The 14467-nt window shown below is 38.0% G+C and overlaps 1 protein-coding gene across 5 annotated transcripts in view; it reads right to left on the bottom strand.

Moving 5' to 3' along the window:
* The window catches only part of NIPBL (NIPBL cohesin loading factor), a 207565-nt gene that overhangs the window by 46010 nt on the left and 147088 nt on the right, over positions 1-14467 (bottom strand). For all 5 annotated transcript variants that reach the window (XM_012459994.3, XM_064375929.1, XM_012459995.3 and 2 more), the window contains 8 exons: positions 8560-8642; positions 7778-7910; positions 6823-6966; positions 3820-3909; positions 2575-2789; positions 2373-2475; positions 1190-1288; positions 952-1098 (listed from right to left, as the gene is read on the bottom strand). In XM_012459994.3, coding sequence (XP_012315417.2) covers positions 952-1098; positions 1190-1288; positions 2373-2475; positions 2575-2789; positions 3820-3909; positions 6823-6966; positions 7778-7910; positions 8560-8642 — 1014 coding nt within the window. The remainder of the gene's footprint in view (positions 1-951; positions 1099-1189; positions 1289-2372; positions 2476-2574; positions 2790-3819; positions 3910-6822; positions 6967-7777; positions 7911-8559; positions 8643-14467) is intronic.

Below are 14467 nucleotides of genomic sequence, written 5' to 3'. Positions count from 1 at the left end.
ATCTCCATTATGTGATTTAGCAATCCCAAAGATACTTTAGGATATTTTACTAGGGTTACCAATATCAGAGTTCATTAGATATTTGGGAATCCTGCTGATTTTACCCTGCAAAAGATTGAGGGCCTAAGAAGAAAAAACTTTCTTCCAGACTTTCTTTAAATTATTTGTTTTCAACCAAGATTTATGCCTAGTTGAAGCTCAAAATTACTCTATACTCTGTTATACAATGTTCTGATACTAGGCCAAGGGTGACAAAATAAACTCTTGTCATTGAGGTAATACTTAATTTTGTGCATCTATGTTGAGTTCTACAATAAGTCAATATGGCTGCAATGGGTAGTGTGGAGACTCCACAGATACTTCCTAATGCTAAATGTTTCCTTTTGTTTTTCAGAAAAATGCTTCAGGTCCAGAGATTTCCAAGACATTACAAGGAGCGTTATCTTAGAACAGTAGTTCTTAAGTTTGCTCTTAAACCTCAAATAAATTTTGGGCTTAACTTGTAGGTATCTGAGCTCATCAATACTCAGGTTTAAGGAAACAAGAAGATACACATAAAGGATCCAAAAATATTGTCAGATACCAACGTTCTGTACTTGTCTCTCACTGAAATAATTCTTCTTGTTTATATACATACATACATAAAATCACTCTAGTTTCTTGTTCAAAAACATTTAACTATCCCATGTGGTTCCTATCATCTACTCACTGTAAACTGGTATACTTAAAAAGCAATAGCAACTGAAAAAAGGAATCCAATTTGTTTTATGATACTGTAAGGGCTATTCTTAAAAATATGTACTTGTTTAGAAAGTGGCAATAGTTCACAGATTAGACAATATAAATATATATTTGGTACATTTATGTTTCTAGCTTAACACTTTAAAACCAAACATGATGCTTGAAAGGCAAAATTACATTCACAAGTCATTATAAAAATGACAAACATACCAATATTCTTTCAATCAGCATATCATAATACTGTTCAGCAAGCTGAGGGCGACAAAGGACAAATCGACCTAGTAATTCCACTGCTGCTTCTCGGACACTAGTCGAGTTATCCATCAATCGTCCATGAACACCTCGTTGCATATCAAGCTAAAGAAAAATGAAGGGAAAAAAAAGGCAATTTATACCTAAATAGAGTAAAATTCCAATTGAATATAAAAGAATCATTTTTGCTTTTTACCCTTGCTAGAATACTGGGGTCTACAGCAACAACCTCAGATAAACACTTCATGGCTTTTGTTCGAACAGCAATTGCATTTTCACCAAGAACTCGTAGGATCTGCCAAGCAAACATTGACATTTTCATAAATTTAAGAATACATAAAATTTAATTAAAAATAGCATGAAAACATGCAAAAAACCCACAAATATATTATTTACCTCTCTTTAATCTGTATACCAATGAGTAAAGGATCTTTCTTACTGATTCAAAGTTTGACTTAAAGATCAGTACAGGTGTTAAGTGTACAGTCCATACTTTGGAGCCTTTCCTTTATCCTAGCATTCTCAATTAAACTTGTTTTTTATTGCTATGCTTCATTTGCAGAACCTGTTACCCCACTAAAACCTTGCTATGTGTAACATTAATCAAGGATATTCAGTATCATTTAAATCATAATTTGGTAGTTGAATGTTTTTATAATGTCACTTACTCTACTGATACCATACGTGTGTGCATTCATACAAATATATATGTATCAATTTATTTGTAAAACAAGAATATGTAAAAGGCATGTAGAACAAGGACTCTTTTTTTTGAGATGGAGTTTTGCTCTTGTTGTCCAGGCTGCAATGGTGTGATCTCGGCTCACTGCAATCTCTGCCTCCCAAGTTCAAGTGATTCTCCTGCCTCAGCCTCCCGAGTAGCTGGGATAACAGGCGCACACCACCACACCCTGCTAATTTTTGTATTTTTCTTTTTTTTTTTTTTGAGATGGAGTTTCACTTTTGCTGCCCAGGCTGGAGTGCAATGGCGCTATCTTGGCTCACTGCAACCTCTGCCTCCCAGGTTCAAGTGAATCTCCTGCCTCAGTCTCCTGAGTAGCTGGGATTACAGGTATGCACCGCCACACCCGCTAATTTTGTATTTTTAGTAGAGATGGGGTTTCTCCATGTTGGTCACGCTGGTCTTGAACTCCTAACATCTGGTGATCCACCAGCCTGGGCTTCCCAAAGTGTTGGGATAACAGGCGAGAGCCACTGTGCCTGGCTGGACATTTTAATATAGGACACAAAAACAAATACTGTCTCTATGATCTTTTAAGTACCTGTACTCAACAATGAATAGGTATTATGCACTACTCACAAGCTTCCAGAGTCAGAAAAATCAACACCACTGTATAAGGAATTCTTATCTGGTTTACCTGTGTCAAATAAATATCAAAGCTCTGGGCAAACGGCCTCATGGAGGCCAAGTATCGAACAATCAAGCAAGCATCATCATAGTCCACAGTATCAGAGTTCATCCTGCAACAAAAAGTCATTAAAAATTTATTTTTCTTTTTTGTGACTTAGGTAAATAGGTATAAAGGATATAATGTAAAATGTTTTCTCTTTGGATCTTACTTTAATGTGCTAAACTGAGAAGGTGTGGTTTTGATAATGCTTCTAAGAAACTTTTTACGGTTTTCAGCTCGATGCATAATTTGGCCAGTTGTCTCAATTTCCTTTGCATGATGTGTTCCTTCAGATGATTCTTCATCTTTTTGCGATTTCATTGCTTTTTCTGTTTCCAGAGTCGTGTCTCGAAACCACTGGGCTATGTAGAATTTACGAGAAAACTGGAGAGAAATTAGATAGACTTGAGCTTGATGAAATTTGCAAGATTCCCAAGTTAAGTAACAGAATGCTCACAATTAGGAATACAAATACTAAGGTTTACTTTCAAACAACTTCCATGTGATAAAACAGATTTTAAGAAAGCCAGAAAATTTAGAATATCCCAAATGTTAGAAAACTTATTATTTTACTATGTTCCAATACTTATATTAATAATGTCAAGATAAGCTGATAAACACAACTGTATTAAATATAGAATGCTACTATCAACTACTTAATTAAGGACAATATCATGACAAAATTAGACAAATGATGGGTAAACTAGGAAAGTTCAGAACAAATGGATACAACACTGAAGGTAGAAGACTTTACCTGTTTTCAAATTTTGCCTTAGTTTTCCAAGAAACACACAAGACAATTGTTATTGAAATAGTTTAACACTGAGGCACACCTGTAAATCTGTTCCTTTGAATACAAACTAAAAACCTGCAGTAATTGGCTGAATAGCTTAGTGGTATCACATTTCTTTCAATTGCATACCCATCAGTTAAAAAATAAAATACTTCTATGTATTATGTTCTCAAATAATAGTTTATAAATTTGGTACATGAACCTCTCATACTAATATTTTGGATGCATTATGTAACATACATAAAATAGCAGTAAAATTATATTAAAAATATACATACAAAAATCTAATAGTTTCTTTATAGGCTTATAGATCATCTCATGTACCACTTGGCCCATACTCAGTCTGAGGACCTAGCCTAGTCTCAAAGATCCCTTATGGAAAGACTTCCAAATATTGCTCTTATCATACAATTTTAGTACAGCACAGTATCTGTAACCAGAATTCTATATAAGAGAAATCAACCCAAAGCATTTTTTTCTGTTTAGATTATCAAGTATCCCTTTGTTTAGAAAATCAATATTCCAAACAACTTTTCCTCTTCATCATGCTACCTCCCAATTTTCTTAAACCCAATTTAAATAAACACGTAATATCTCCAAAAAAGGGGAAAAGAATCCTACCACTAGTGAAGGATCAGTCTCAGTATTTTCATCCAAGTAATCAAGCAATGCTTTTTGTAATTGTTGGATTTCATCTTCCCCTCCTGAAACCTACAGAATAAACCAAGTAAGAACAAAAAAGATATTAGTGGTATACTTTAATAAATCATCTAATTGTAAACACAAATCTGAGAAAAGACTGATACTAAAAATAAAAACACAACCACAGTAACTAAAAGGAAAAAACAGAGAAATATTTCTGAAAAATATTATATAATGATAGGTGAAGTCTGCACTATCTTGGCTCACTGCAACCTCCGCCTCCTGGGTTAAAGCAATTCTGCTGCCTCAGCCTCCCTAGCAGCTGGGACTACAGGCGTGCTCCACCACGCTTGGCTAATCTTTGTATTTTTAGTAGAGACAGGGTTTCACCATGTTGGCCAGGCTGGTCTCAAACCCCTGACCTCAAATAATCCACCCTCCTTGGCCTCACAAAGTGCTGAGATTATAGGCGTAAGCCACCGTGCCTGGCCTGCCTTCATGTCATTTTTCTTTTTAAAGAGTTCATAGGTAGCTGACATAAAAATGATCAGAACAATGTGTTATTCTTCAGAGGTAGGAAGAACTTGCTTTTGGAAATATGTGTTGAGAACCAAAAAAATTTACAAATGATCCTTCCCCTTGAGTTGTACAATGGATAATCAACATAGCCATACATGGCAATAAGAGGTTCTAGACCCATTCTAAGAAATACAAAAAGTCATTCAGCATCTAGATCTTGGTTTCTACATTACAATTCACCAATAAAAGGAACCAAGATTCCTAGGAGAAACAGCTGATCCCAGGGCTGGGGTAGGGAAGGTAAAAGATCTGTCTGAAACATCTTTTTGTGCTAGAAAGAAACTCCTCAAATTATGATGGGAACATATCAAAGGGACTTAAAAGCCAGCTTCAGAGGGTTCTCACTGATCAAATCTAGGATGATTTGAGCATTAAAATAATGATAGCAACAAATTATAATTTGTTAGAGTAGGTATTATATTACGTTAACATAATACTGATAATTTTTTGCTTTTGATAATTGTACTATAGATATTTCAGTGAAAGTTCTTGTTTGCAGAAATAAACACTAAGCAGTGGCTTTTAAACTTCAGCATTCATTCATTAGAATCACCTGGAGGGCTTGTTAAACCAAGAATTTTTGATTCAGTAGGTCCAGGGAGGGTGGTAAGAATTTGTATTTTTTTTAGAAATGTATTTGTTAGTTCCCAAATGATTTCAGTGTTGGTGTTACATGTCAAGGGGATCACACTTTGAAAATCACCACATTAGAGAATTCAGGGGTAATGAGGGAATCTCGTCTGCAACTTAACTTCAAGTGGTTTGAAAAAAATTTAAAAAAATGCATATACAGACATACATACATCTACATTTTGAAAGATGATAAAGCAAATTTTATAAATTGTCAATAATTAAGGAATTTGCAAGAAGCATTTATGGGAGTTCTTTGTACTGTTCTTACAACTTTTCTCTAAGGTTGAAATTATTTCAAAACATGAAGTATAGTAAAAAAAAAATTAGAGGCATTTCTACCAACATGGATATGATTACGAACATAAAAAAAGACTAGAAGAAAATGAAAACAGCAGTTGTATATAGTAGGATTAGAAATCATTTCCTCGGCCGGGCACGGTGGCTCAAGCCTGTAATCCCAGCACTTTGGGAGGCCGAGGCGGCTGGATCACGAGGTCAAGAGATCGAGACCATCCTGGTCAACATGGTGAAACCCCGTCTCTACTAATACAAAAAATTAGCTGGGCACGGTGGCGCGTGCCTGTAATCCCAGCTACTCAGGAGGCTGAGGCAGGAGAATTGCCTGAACCCAGGAGGCGGAGGTTGCGGTGAGCCGAGATCGCGCCATTGCACTCCAGCCTGGGTATCAAGAGCGAAACTCCGTCTCAAAAAAAAAAAAAAAAAGAAATCATTTCCTCACCAATTTTCTCAAGTAACTCTATTACTAACCACTTCATCCACATTATATATTAAAAAAAAGAAGCAATAAAACACTTTTTCCTCCACGATGAAAACTCTCTAATAAAGTATAAAGAAGCTCTCCTTGGCTGGGTGCATTGGCTCACGCCTGTGATCTCAGCATTTTGGGAGGCTGAGCGGGGCAGATCATGAGGTCAGGAGATCGAGACCATCCTGGCCAACATCGTGAAACCCCATCTCTACTAAAAACACAAAAATTAGCTGGGCGTGGTGGCACATGCCTGTAGTCCCAGCTAACCAGGAGGCTGAGGCAGGAGAATCACTTGAACCCAGGAGGTGGAGTTGCAGTGAGCCAAGATCCTGTCACTGCACTCCAGCCTGGCGACAGAGTGAGACTCTGTCTTTAAAAACAACAACAACAACAAAATTTGAATAAACTTTACGTAAACCAAAATATAAAATAGCATTATACATTGTTTTTTTTTTTCCTGAGACAGAGTCTTGCTCTGTCACCAGGCTGGAGTGCAGTGTCGCGATCTTGGCTCACTGCAACCTCCACCTCCCGGGTTCAAGCAATTCTCTTGCCTTAGCTTGACTACAGGCACGCACCACCATGTAGCTGGGACTACAGGTACGCACCACCATGCCCAGTTAATTTTTGTATGTTTAGTAGAGACGGAGTTTCACCATGTTGGCCAGGATGGTCTTGATCTCTTGACCTCGTGATCCACCCATCTTGGCCTCTCAAAGTGCTAGAATTATAGGCATGAGCTACTGCACCTGGCCTGCATTATACATTTTAACAGTACTTCACAAAAAGAAACTAACTGAAGATTCATATGAACTAGTCCCTGTTAGACTAAATAATTCATTCTCGGGTCTTAAAATTTCTCACTAGGGTTTTGAAAAGCCCACTTTTGGAAGTAAAAACGTGGTTATGAATCTACAAAATGAAATGCGAAACTAATGTGAGGACATCCAAAGAAAATAACTATTATTTATTCCCATAATTTTAATCCTTTATCTTAGTACCTGTTTTAAAATGCGTTCTATAGATCCTTGATCCATTTTGCTTGTAACAGCATCTTTCCTCAGCCGTGCAGCAACAGTTCCAAGGTAATCAAGAGATGCCACTCTTAAAGCCATCTCTGTTGACTTGTTACTGAACTGATGAACCTAAATATCAAAATAGTTTTTGATTTATAATATATCTTAAATAGCAATTTATCATATAAATTTCCAATTTAAATTGTACAATTTAAAATTTAAACTTTTTTTCCTGTGATTCTGTCCCATAATTTTTGCCTTCTGATTTTCTGTAATCTGAATATTTTCATGTGACTAAAGAAATTACCGATTAAATTTCCTTAAGAACAACGTAACTTTTTAAATATGCAGGCTCAACTGTGTATTTGCACAAAATGTAGCATTACTGCATAAGAATTTCTTAGGGTGGAATTCTGATGCCTGTAAAACGTTATCATACTTTCAGAAAAGTATTAACATATTTTCCAGTTCACAAAAAGGTCCCAGAAGCTTTGTAACAATGTGTATTGTGCAAGTTCAAACGTAGTTTAAAAATAAAGAGAGGTCACAATATATCTTTGCATTTACCTACTGCATTACATGAGGACTACAAAGTGCCATATATTTGTAGAAATACTCTTATGATAAGGAGTCTACATTAATCATTTTCATGCTTTGAAATGAGTAACTTATGACTCATTGTTGAAATGCTTTTAACAATATAACATTTCCAAAAAAATTCTTATCTTATGTAATGAAATGAAAGGACCAAACTTCACAACATTTGAAAATTCTCTACAAGGCACTGACAGTATAGTGTACAGTTATGCACATGCAAAAAGAGATGCAATGTTCATATTTCCTTACACATTTTTAAAGAATTCATCATCTGTGAATCAGAGTACATCCTCATTATGTTGTCTTCTAGTAATCTAATAATCTTTAAATGCTATACTCTTACCAACAGTCTCCCTAACAAACTAAGGAGTAGTTCAGCAGCTGGCCATTCAGGCTTATTGACTGTTGAAAGAAGGTCTTGAACAAAATTTTCAAACAGTGGTCTATAATCTTCTTCACCTTGCTTACTACCACATCTGTTCAAAGACAAAAAATGAAAAGGATGTCAATTTAGGTGACATATGTCAGTCATCTGTCTACCAACATGATTGAAATTGCTAGCTAAGTTTTCTTTTCTCTATGTTTAGTAACAAGGTATATAAAAGTACATTAAATAAAATATGGTTTCAAATGAGTCTATTTCACAAATTCCATTTTCCCCTTAACTATAAGGAATTCAATTATTAAGCAATACTAATATTACTTTCTGGCAAGTGAAACACATTTTAAAAAATGATCCTGTTTTTCTACCTACAAGATCACCATAAATTCTTATGGAGGCTAAATAACATCTCTTCACAAACTTTACTATTCAAGTAGAATAGAAAAATTCTCCAAAATTTACTAAAGACAAATTACAAAATTTCAATCTAGTACTTTAATTTCTAGAGTCTAATATATAAGCAAATTCACAAAATTTTTAGATATCTTTTCCCCCTATAGTCCCATCCCAATTTTAGATGTTGAATACTCCAATTGCCTCATTTTAAAGATCAAGAAACCAAGGGTCAGGAAGAGTATTCAAGGTTCAGATTATGGGAGGAAATTGGATTAATCTTTCTCTTAAAATGAACTAGTCTCTACACTGTGGAAAAGAAAAACCAGATTTATGTTAATTTTACTCACTTTTTAAGGAAGATGGAGAGGAAGTTTTGGGCTGTTCGCATAGCTGTTTCATAAGAGTTGGTAATGACAACATCCTGGTCAACCTATGGTGTAAAAAAATTAGTTTATAAAGATACAAGAAATAATCAATAAATAAATTAGCGCCATGCTACTGTCATGTTATTACTGAAGAGGGAAAATCCATTTAAATACTAAAATGCTTAAAATATTCTGGTATATATAAACAGAAAAGTCAAAATTAGCATACTAAGTATATTTTAATACTTTATAGAAAACAAAAATATGGATAATTATTAAAATATGTAAGAGTGACAAATGTAGTTAACAAATTTAATATCAATAGTTGTTCATCATAATCCTGGTCAGAACAGAAAGAAATGGATTGAAAATACAAAAGGAATTTAGAAAAAATATTTCGACCTCAAAGTTTAGGAAACACATAATCCAGCTAGGCGCAGTAGCTCACGAGGTCAGGATTTCGAGACCAGCCTGGCCAATATGGTGAAACCCCATCTCTACTAAAAAATACAAAAATTAGCTGGGTGTGTTGGTAAGTGCCTGTAGTCCCAGCTAGTCAGGAGGCTGAGGCAGGAGAATTACTTGAATCTGGAAGGCGGAGGTTGCAGTGAGTCAAGATGGCACCACTGCACTCCAGACTGGGTGACAGAGTGAGACTCCACTTCAGAAAAAAAAAAAAGAAACACATAATCCAAAAAAAAAAAAAAAAAAAAGAAAATTTGCCCTTTGTTCCCTTCCACAGAGACACTGGTATCAGATTTGGAGATGTTCAAAATCTATGTCATTGTTTCCTACATCTCATGGCTGTAGCAGCATCCTCATGAGTTGGCTCTTAAGTTAACAATTAATACTCTTGAGATCCAAGATGGCCGATTAGGAGGAACTCGCGAATGCAGCCCCGAGAGAAAGCGCAGAGGGTGAGTGGACGCCGCATTTCCAGACGGATATTTACTGCCCACAGACCAGGAGATTCACAGGGGGAAGAGCACCACAGGTCGCCAGCGCTGCTGGCTTGAGTGGCGCGGCCGCCGCTACGCCTGCACCCTGAGGCAGGGAGCAGCGGCTCCTTCTGCAGAGTGAGTGCAACTGAGTCCTCTGTAAGCCAGCAAGGGGAGCTGAAACAGGGAGTCAAGCCAGGAGATTCCCCGGGCAAAAACGCGCCACGAATCTCAGAGCCGCCGCTTCAGCAACGGCTCACTGGGCAGCGGATTTTTACTGCTCACGGACCAGGAGATTCACAGGGGAAAGAGCCCCACGGGTCGCAGGCGCGGCTGGTTTGACTGGCGCAACCACTTGGCCTGTGCCCTGAGGCAAGGGAAGTGGCTCCTCCTGCAGAGTGAGTGAAACTGAGTCCCCGGTAAGCCAGCAAGGGGAGCTGAAACAGGGAGACAAGACAGGAGACTCCTGGGCAAAGAAAGCGCCTCAGGAAACACAACTGAACCCGGGTCGGTCCAGCTCTGTGCGGGAGGGGCGCCCTCCATTAGGACACACCCTGTAGTTCCTACGGCAATTTGCCGCAACCAAGGTAACCCGCCACTACAGAGACTCCGTCACTACAGGGGCAGGCCATCATAGCGGAAACAGTTCTAACTATGCCCATATAAACAGGACTGCAGGGAAGTTCACAAGGAAGCTGGGCGGAGCCCACAGCAGCTCAGCGAAGCCTCTACAGGCTGAGTGCAACTAGGCTGCCACCTTGAGGGCAGGGAAAGCAACAACAAGACAGCGGAAAATCATAACTCCCTAAATTCCCGGGACAGAACACCGGGAGGGAAGAAAAAGGGGGTTTATGAGTTCTGCTGCTGCAGACTTAAAATTACCAAAATCAGAAAGACAGCAACTACAAAGTCGATAGGCGGATAAATCCACAAAGATGGGAGGAAACCAGCGCAAAAAGGATGAAAACACCCAAATCAGAACACGTCTCCTCCTACAAGGGAACACAACTCCCCACCAGCAAGGGAACAAGACTGGATGGAGAATGACTGTGAGGAAATGACAGAATCAGCTTTCAGAAAGTGGATAATAAGAAACTTTCGTGAGCGAAAAGAACATGTTCTAACCCAATGCAAAGAAACTAAGAACCTTGAAAAAAGACTTGACGAAATGCTAACGAGAATGGACAACTTAGAGAGGAATATGAGTGAATTGATGGAGCTGAAAAACACAACACGAGAACTTCGCGAAGCATGCACAAGTTTCAACAGCCGAATTGACCAAGCAGAAGAAAGGATATCAGAGGTAGAAGATCAACTCAATGAAATAAAACGAGAAGGCAGGATTAGAGAAAACAGGGTAAAAAGGAATGAACAAAGCCAACAAGAAATATGGGACTATGTGAAAAGACCTAATCTACGTTTGATAGGGGTACCTGAATGTGACGAAGAGAATGCATCCAAGCTGGAAAATACTCTCCAGGATATTATCCAGGAAAACTTCCCCAACCTAGCAAGGCAGGCCAATATTGAAGCCCAGGAAATACAGAGAACACCACAGATATTCCCCTAGAAGAGCAACACCGAAGCACATAATCATCAGATTCACCAGGGTTGAAATGAAGGAGAAAATACTAAGGGCAGCCAGAGAGAAAGGTCGGGTTACCCACAAAGGGAAGCCCATCAGACTCACTGCAGATCTCTCAGCAGAAACCCTACAGGCCAGAAGAGAGTGGAGGCCGATATTCAACATCCTTAAAGAAAAGAACTTTCAACCCAGAATTTCATATCCAGCCAAACTAAGCTTAATAAGTGAAGGAAAAATAAAATCCTTTGTGAACAAGCAAGAACTCAAGAGATTTCACCATCACCAGACCAGCTTTACAAGAGCTCCTAAAGGAGGCACTACACATAGAAAAGAACAACCAGAACCAGCCACTCCAAAAACACACGAAACGGTAAAGAGCATCAACACAATGAAGAATCTGCATCAACCAATGGGCAAAACAGACAGCTAGCATCAAAATGACAGGATCAAATTCACACATAACAATATTAACCCTAAATGTAAACGGACTAAATGCCCCAATCAAAAGACACAGACTGGCAAACTGGATAAAAAGAGAGGCCAAAACCCATCAGTGTGCTGTATCCAGGAAACCCATCTCACATGCAAGGATACACAAAGACTCACAATAAAGGGATGGAGGAAGATTTACCAAGCAAACGGAGAGCAAAAAAAAGCAGGAGTTGCAATTCTCATCTCTGACAAAATAGACTTTAAAGCAACAAAGATCAAAAGAGACAAAGAAGGACATTACATAATGGTAAAGGGATCAATGCAACAAGAAAAGCTAACGATCCTAAATATATATGCACCTAATACAGGAGCACCCAAATATATAAGGAAAGTTCTTAAAAAATTACAAAGAGACCTAGACTACCACACAATAATAGTGGGAGACTTCAACACCCCATTGTCAATATTAGACAGATCAACGAGACAGAAAATTAACAAGGATATCCAGGACTTGAACTCAGACCTGGAACAAGCAAACCTAATAGACATTTACAGAACTCTCCACCCCAAATCCACAGAATATACATTCTTCTCAGCACCACATCACACCTACTCTAAAATTGACCACATAATTGGAAGTAAATTACTCCTCAGCAAATGCAAAAGAACGGAAAACATAACAAACAGTCTCTCAGACCACAGTGCAATCAAGTTAGAACTCAGAATTCAGAAACCAACCCAGAACTGCACAGTTTCATGGAAAATGAACAACTTTCTCCTGAATGTAGACTGGATAAACACTGAAACGAAGGCAGAAATAAGGATGTTCTTCGAAACCAACGAGAACGAAGACACCACATACCAGAATCTCTGGGACACATTTAAAGCAGTCTCTAGAGGAAAATATATAGCAATAAGTGCCCACATGAGAAGAAAGGAGAGATCTAAAATTGACACCCTATCATCAAAATTGAAAGAGCTAGAGGAGCAAGATCAAAAAAACTCAAAACCTAGGAGAAGATAAGAAATAACTAAGATCAAAGCAGAATTGAAGGAGATAGAGACACGAAAAACCTTACAAAAAATCAATAAATCCAGGAGCTGGTTTTTTGAAAAGATCAACAAAATAGACAGACCACTAGCCAGACTAATAAAAAAGAAAAGAGAGAATAACCAAATAGATGCAATAAAAAATGATAAAGGGGATATCACCACAGATTCCACAGAAATTCAAACCATCATCAGAGATTATTACAAGCAACTCTATGCATATAAATTAGAAAACCGGGAAGAAATGGATAAATTCCTGGACAGTTGCCTCCTCCCAAGCCTAAACCAGGAAGAAGTCGAAACCTTGAATAGACCAATAACAAGGTCTGAAGTCGAGGCAGCAATTAAGAGCCTACCACCCAAAAAAAGCCCAGGTCCAGATGGGTTCACAGCCAAATTCTACCAGACATACAAAGAGGAACTGGTACCATTCCTACTGAAACTATTCCAAATAATCCAAAAAGAGGGAATCCTTCCCAAATCATTTTATGAGACCAACATCATCCTAATACCAAAACCCGGCAGAGACTCAACAAGAAAAGAAAACTACAGGCCAATATCCATGATGAACATAGATGCAAAAATCTTCAATAAAATACTGGCAAGCCAATTGCAACAGCACATCAAAAAGCTTATCCACCATGATCAAGTAGGATTCATCCCGGGGATGCAAGGCTGGTTCAATATACGCAAGTCTATAAATGTAATTCACCACATAAACAGAACTAAAGACAAAAACCACATGATTATCTCAATTGATGCAGAGAAGGCCTTCGACAAAATTCAACAGCCCTTTATGCTAAAAACTCTCAATAAACTAGGCATCGACGGAACGTATCTCAAAATAATAAAAGCTATTTACGACAAACCAACAGCCAATATCATACTGAATGGGCAAAAACTGGAAGCATTCCCTTTGAAATCAGGCACTAGACAAGGATGCCCTCTCTCACCACTCCTATTCAATATAGTACTGGAAGTTCTAGCCAGAGCAATCAGGCAAGAAAAGGAAATAAAGGGTATTCAATTAGGAAAGGAGGAAGTCAAATTGTCTCTATTTGCAGACGACATGATTGTATATCTAGAAGACCCCATCGTCTCAGCCCAAAATCTCCTGAAACTGATAAGCAACTTCAGCAAAGTCTCAGGATACAAAATCAATGTGCAAAAATCACAAGCATTCCTATACACCAATAACAGACTTAAAGAGAGCCAAATCAAGAACAAACTGCCATTCACAATTGCTACAAAGAGAATAAAATACCTAGGAATACAACTAACAAGGAATGTAAAGGACCTGTTCAAGGAGAACTACAAACCACTGCTCAACGAAATAAGAGAGGACACAAACAGATGGAGAAACATTCCATGTTCATGGTTAGGAAGAATCAATGTCGTGAAAATGGCCATACTGCCCAAAGTAATTTACAGATTCAACGCTATCCCCATCAAGCTACCAATGACCTTCTTCACAGAACTGGAAAAAACCACCTTAAACTTCATATGGAACCAAAAGAGAGCCCACATAGCCAAGTCAATTCTAAGCAAAAAGAACAAAGCAGGAGGCATCACACTACCGGACATCAAACTATACTACAAGGCTACAGTAATCAAAACAGCATGGTACTGGTACCAAAACAGAGATATAGACCAATGGAACAGAACAGAGGCGTCGGAGGTGACACAACATATCTACAACCACCCGATCTTTGACAAACCCGACAAAAACAAGCAACGGGGAAAGGAATCCCTGTTCAATAAGTGGTGTTGGGAAAACTGGCTAGCCATATGCAGAAAGCAGAAACTTGACCCCTTCCTGACACCTTACACTAAAATTGACTCCAGATGGATTAAAGACTTAAACATAAGACCTAACACCATAAAA

Source organism: Aotus nancymaae, unplaced genomic scaffold (genome assembly GCF_030222135.1).
Source record: "Aotus nancymaae isolate 86718 unplaced genomic scaffold, 86718_ANA_hifiasm-v0.15.2.pri h1tg000014l, whole genome shotgun sequence".
Classification (NCBI taxonomy): domain Eukaryota; kingdom Metazoa; phylum Chordata; class Mammalia; order Primates; family Aotidae; genus Aotus; species Aotus nancymaae.
This window is presented reverse-complemented; position numbering and strand designations above follow the sequence as displayed.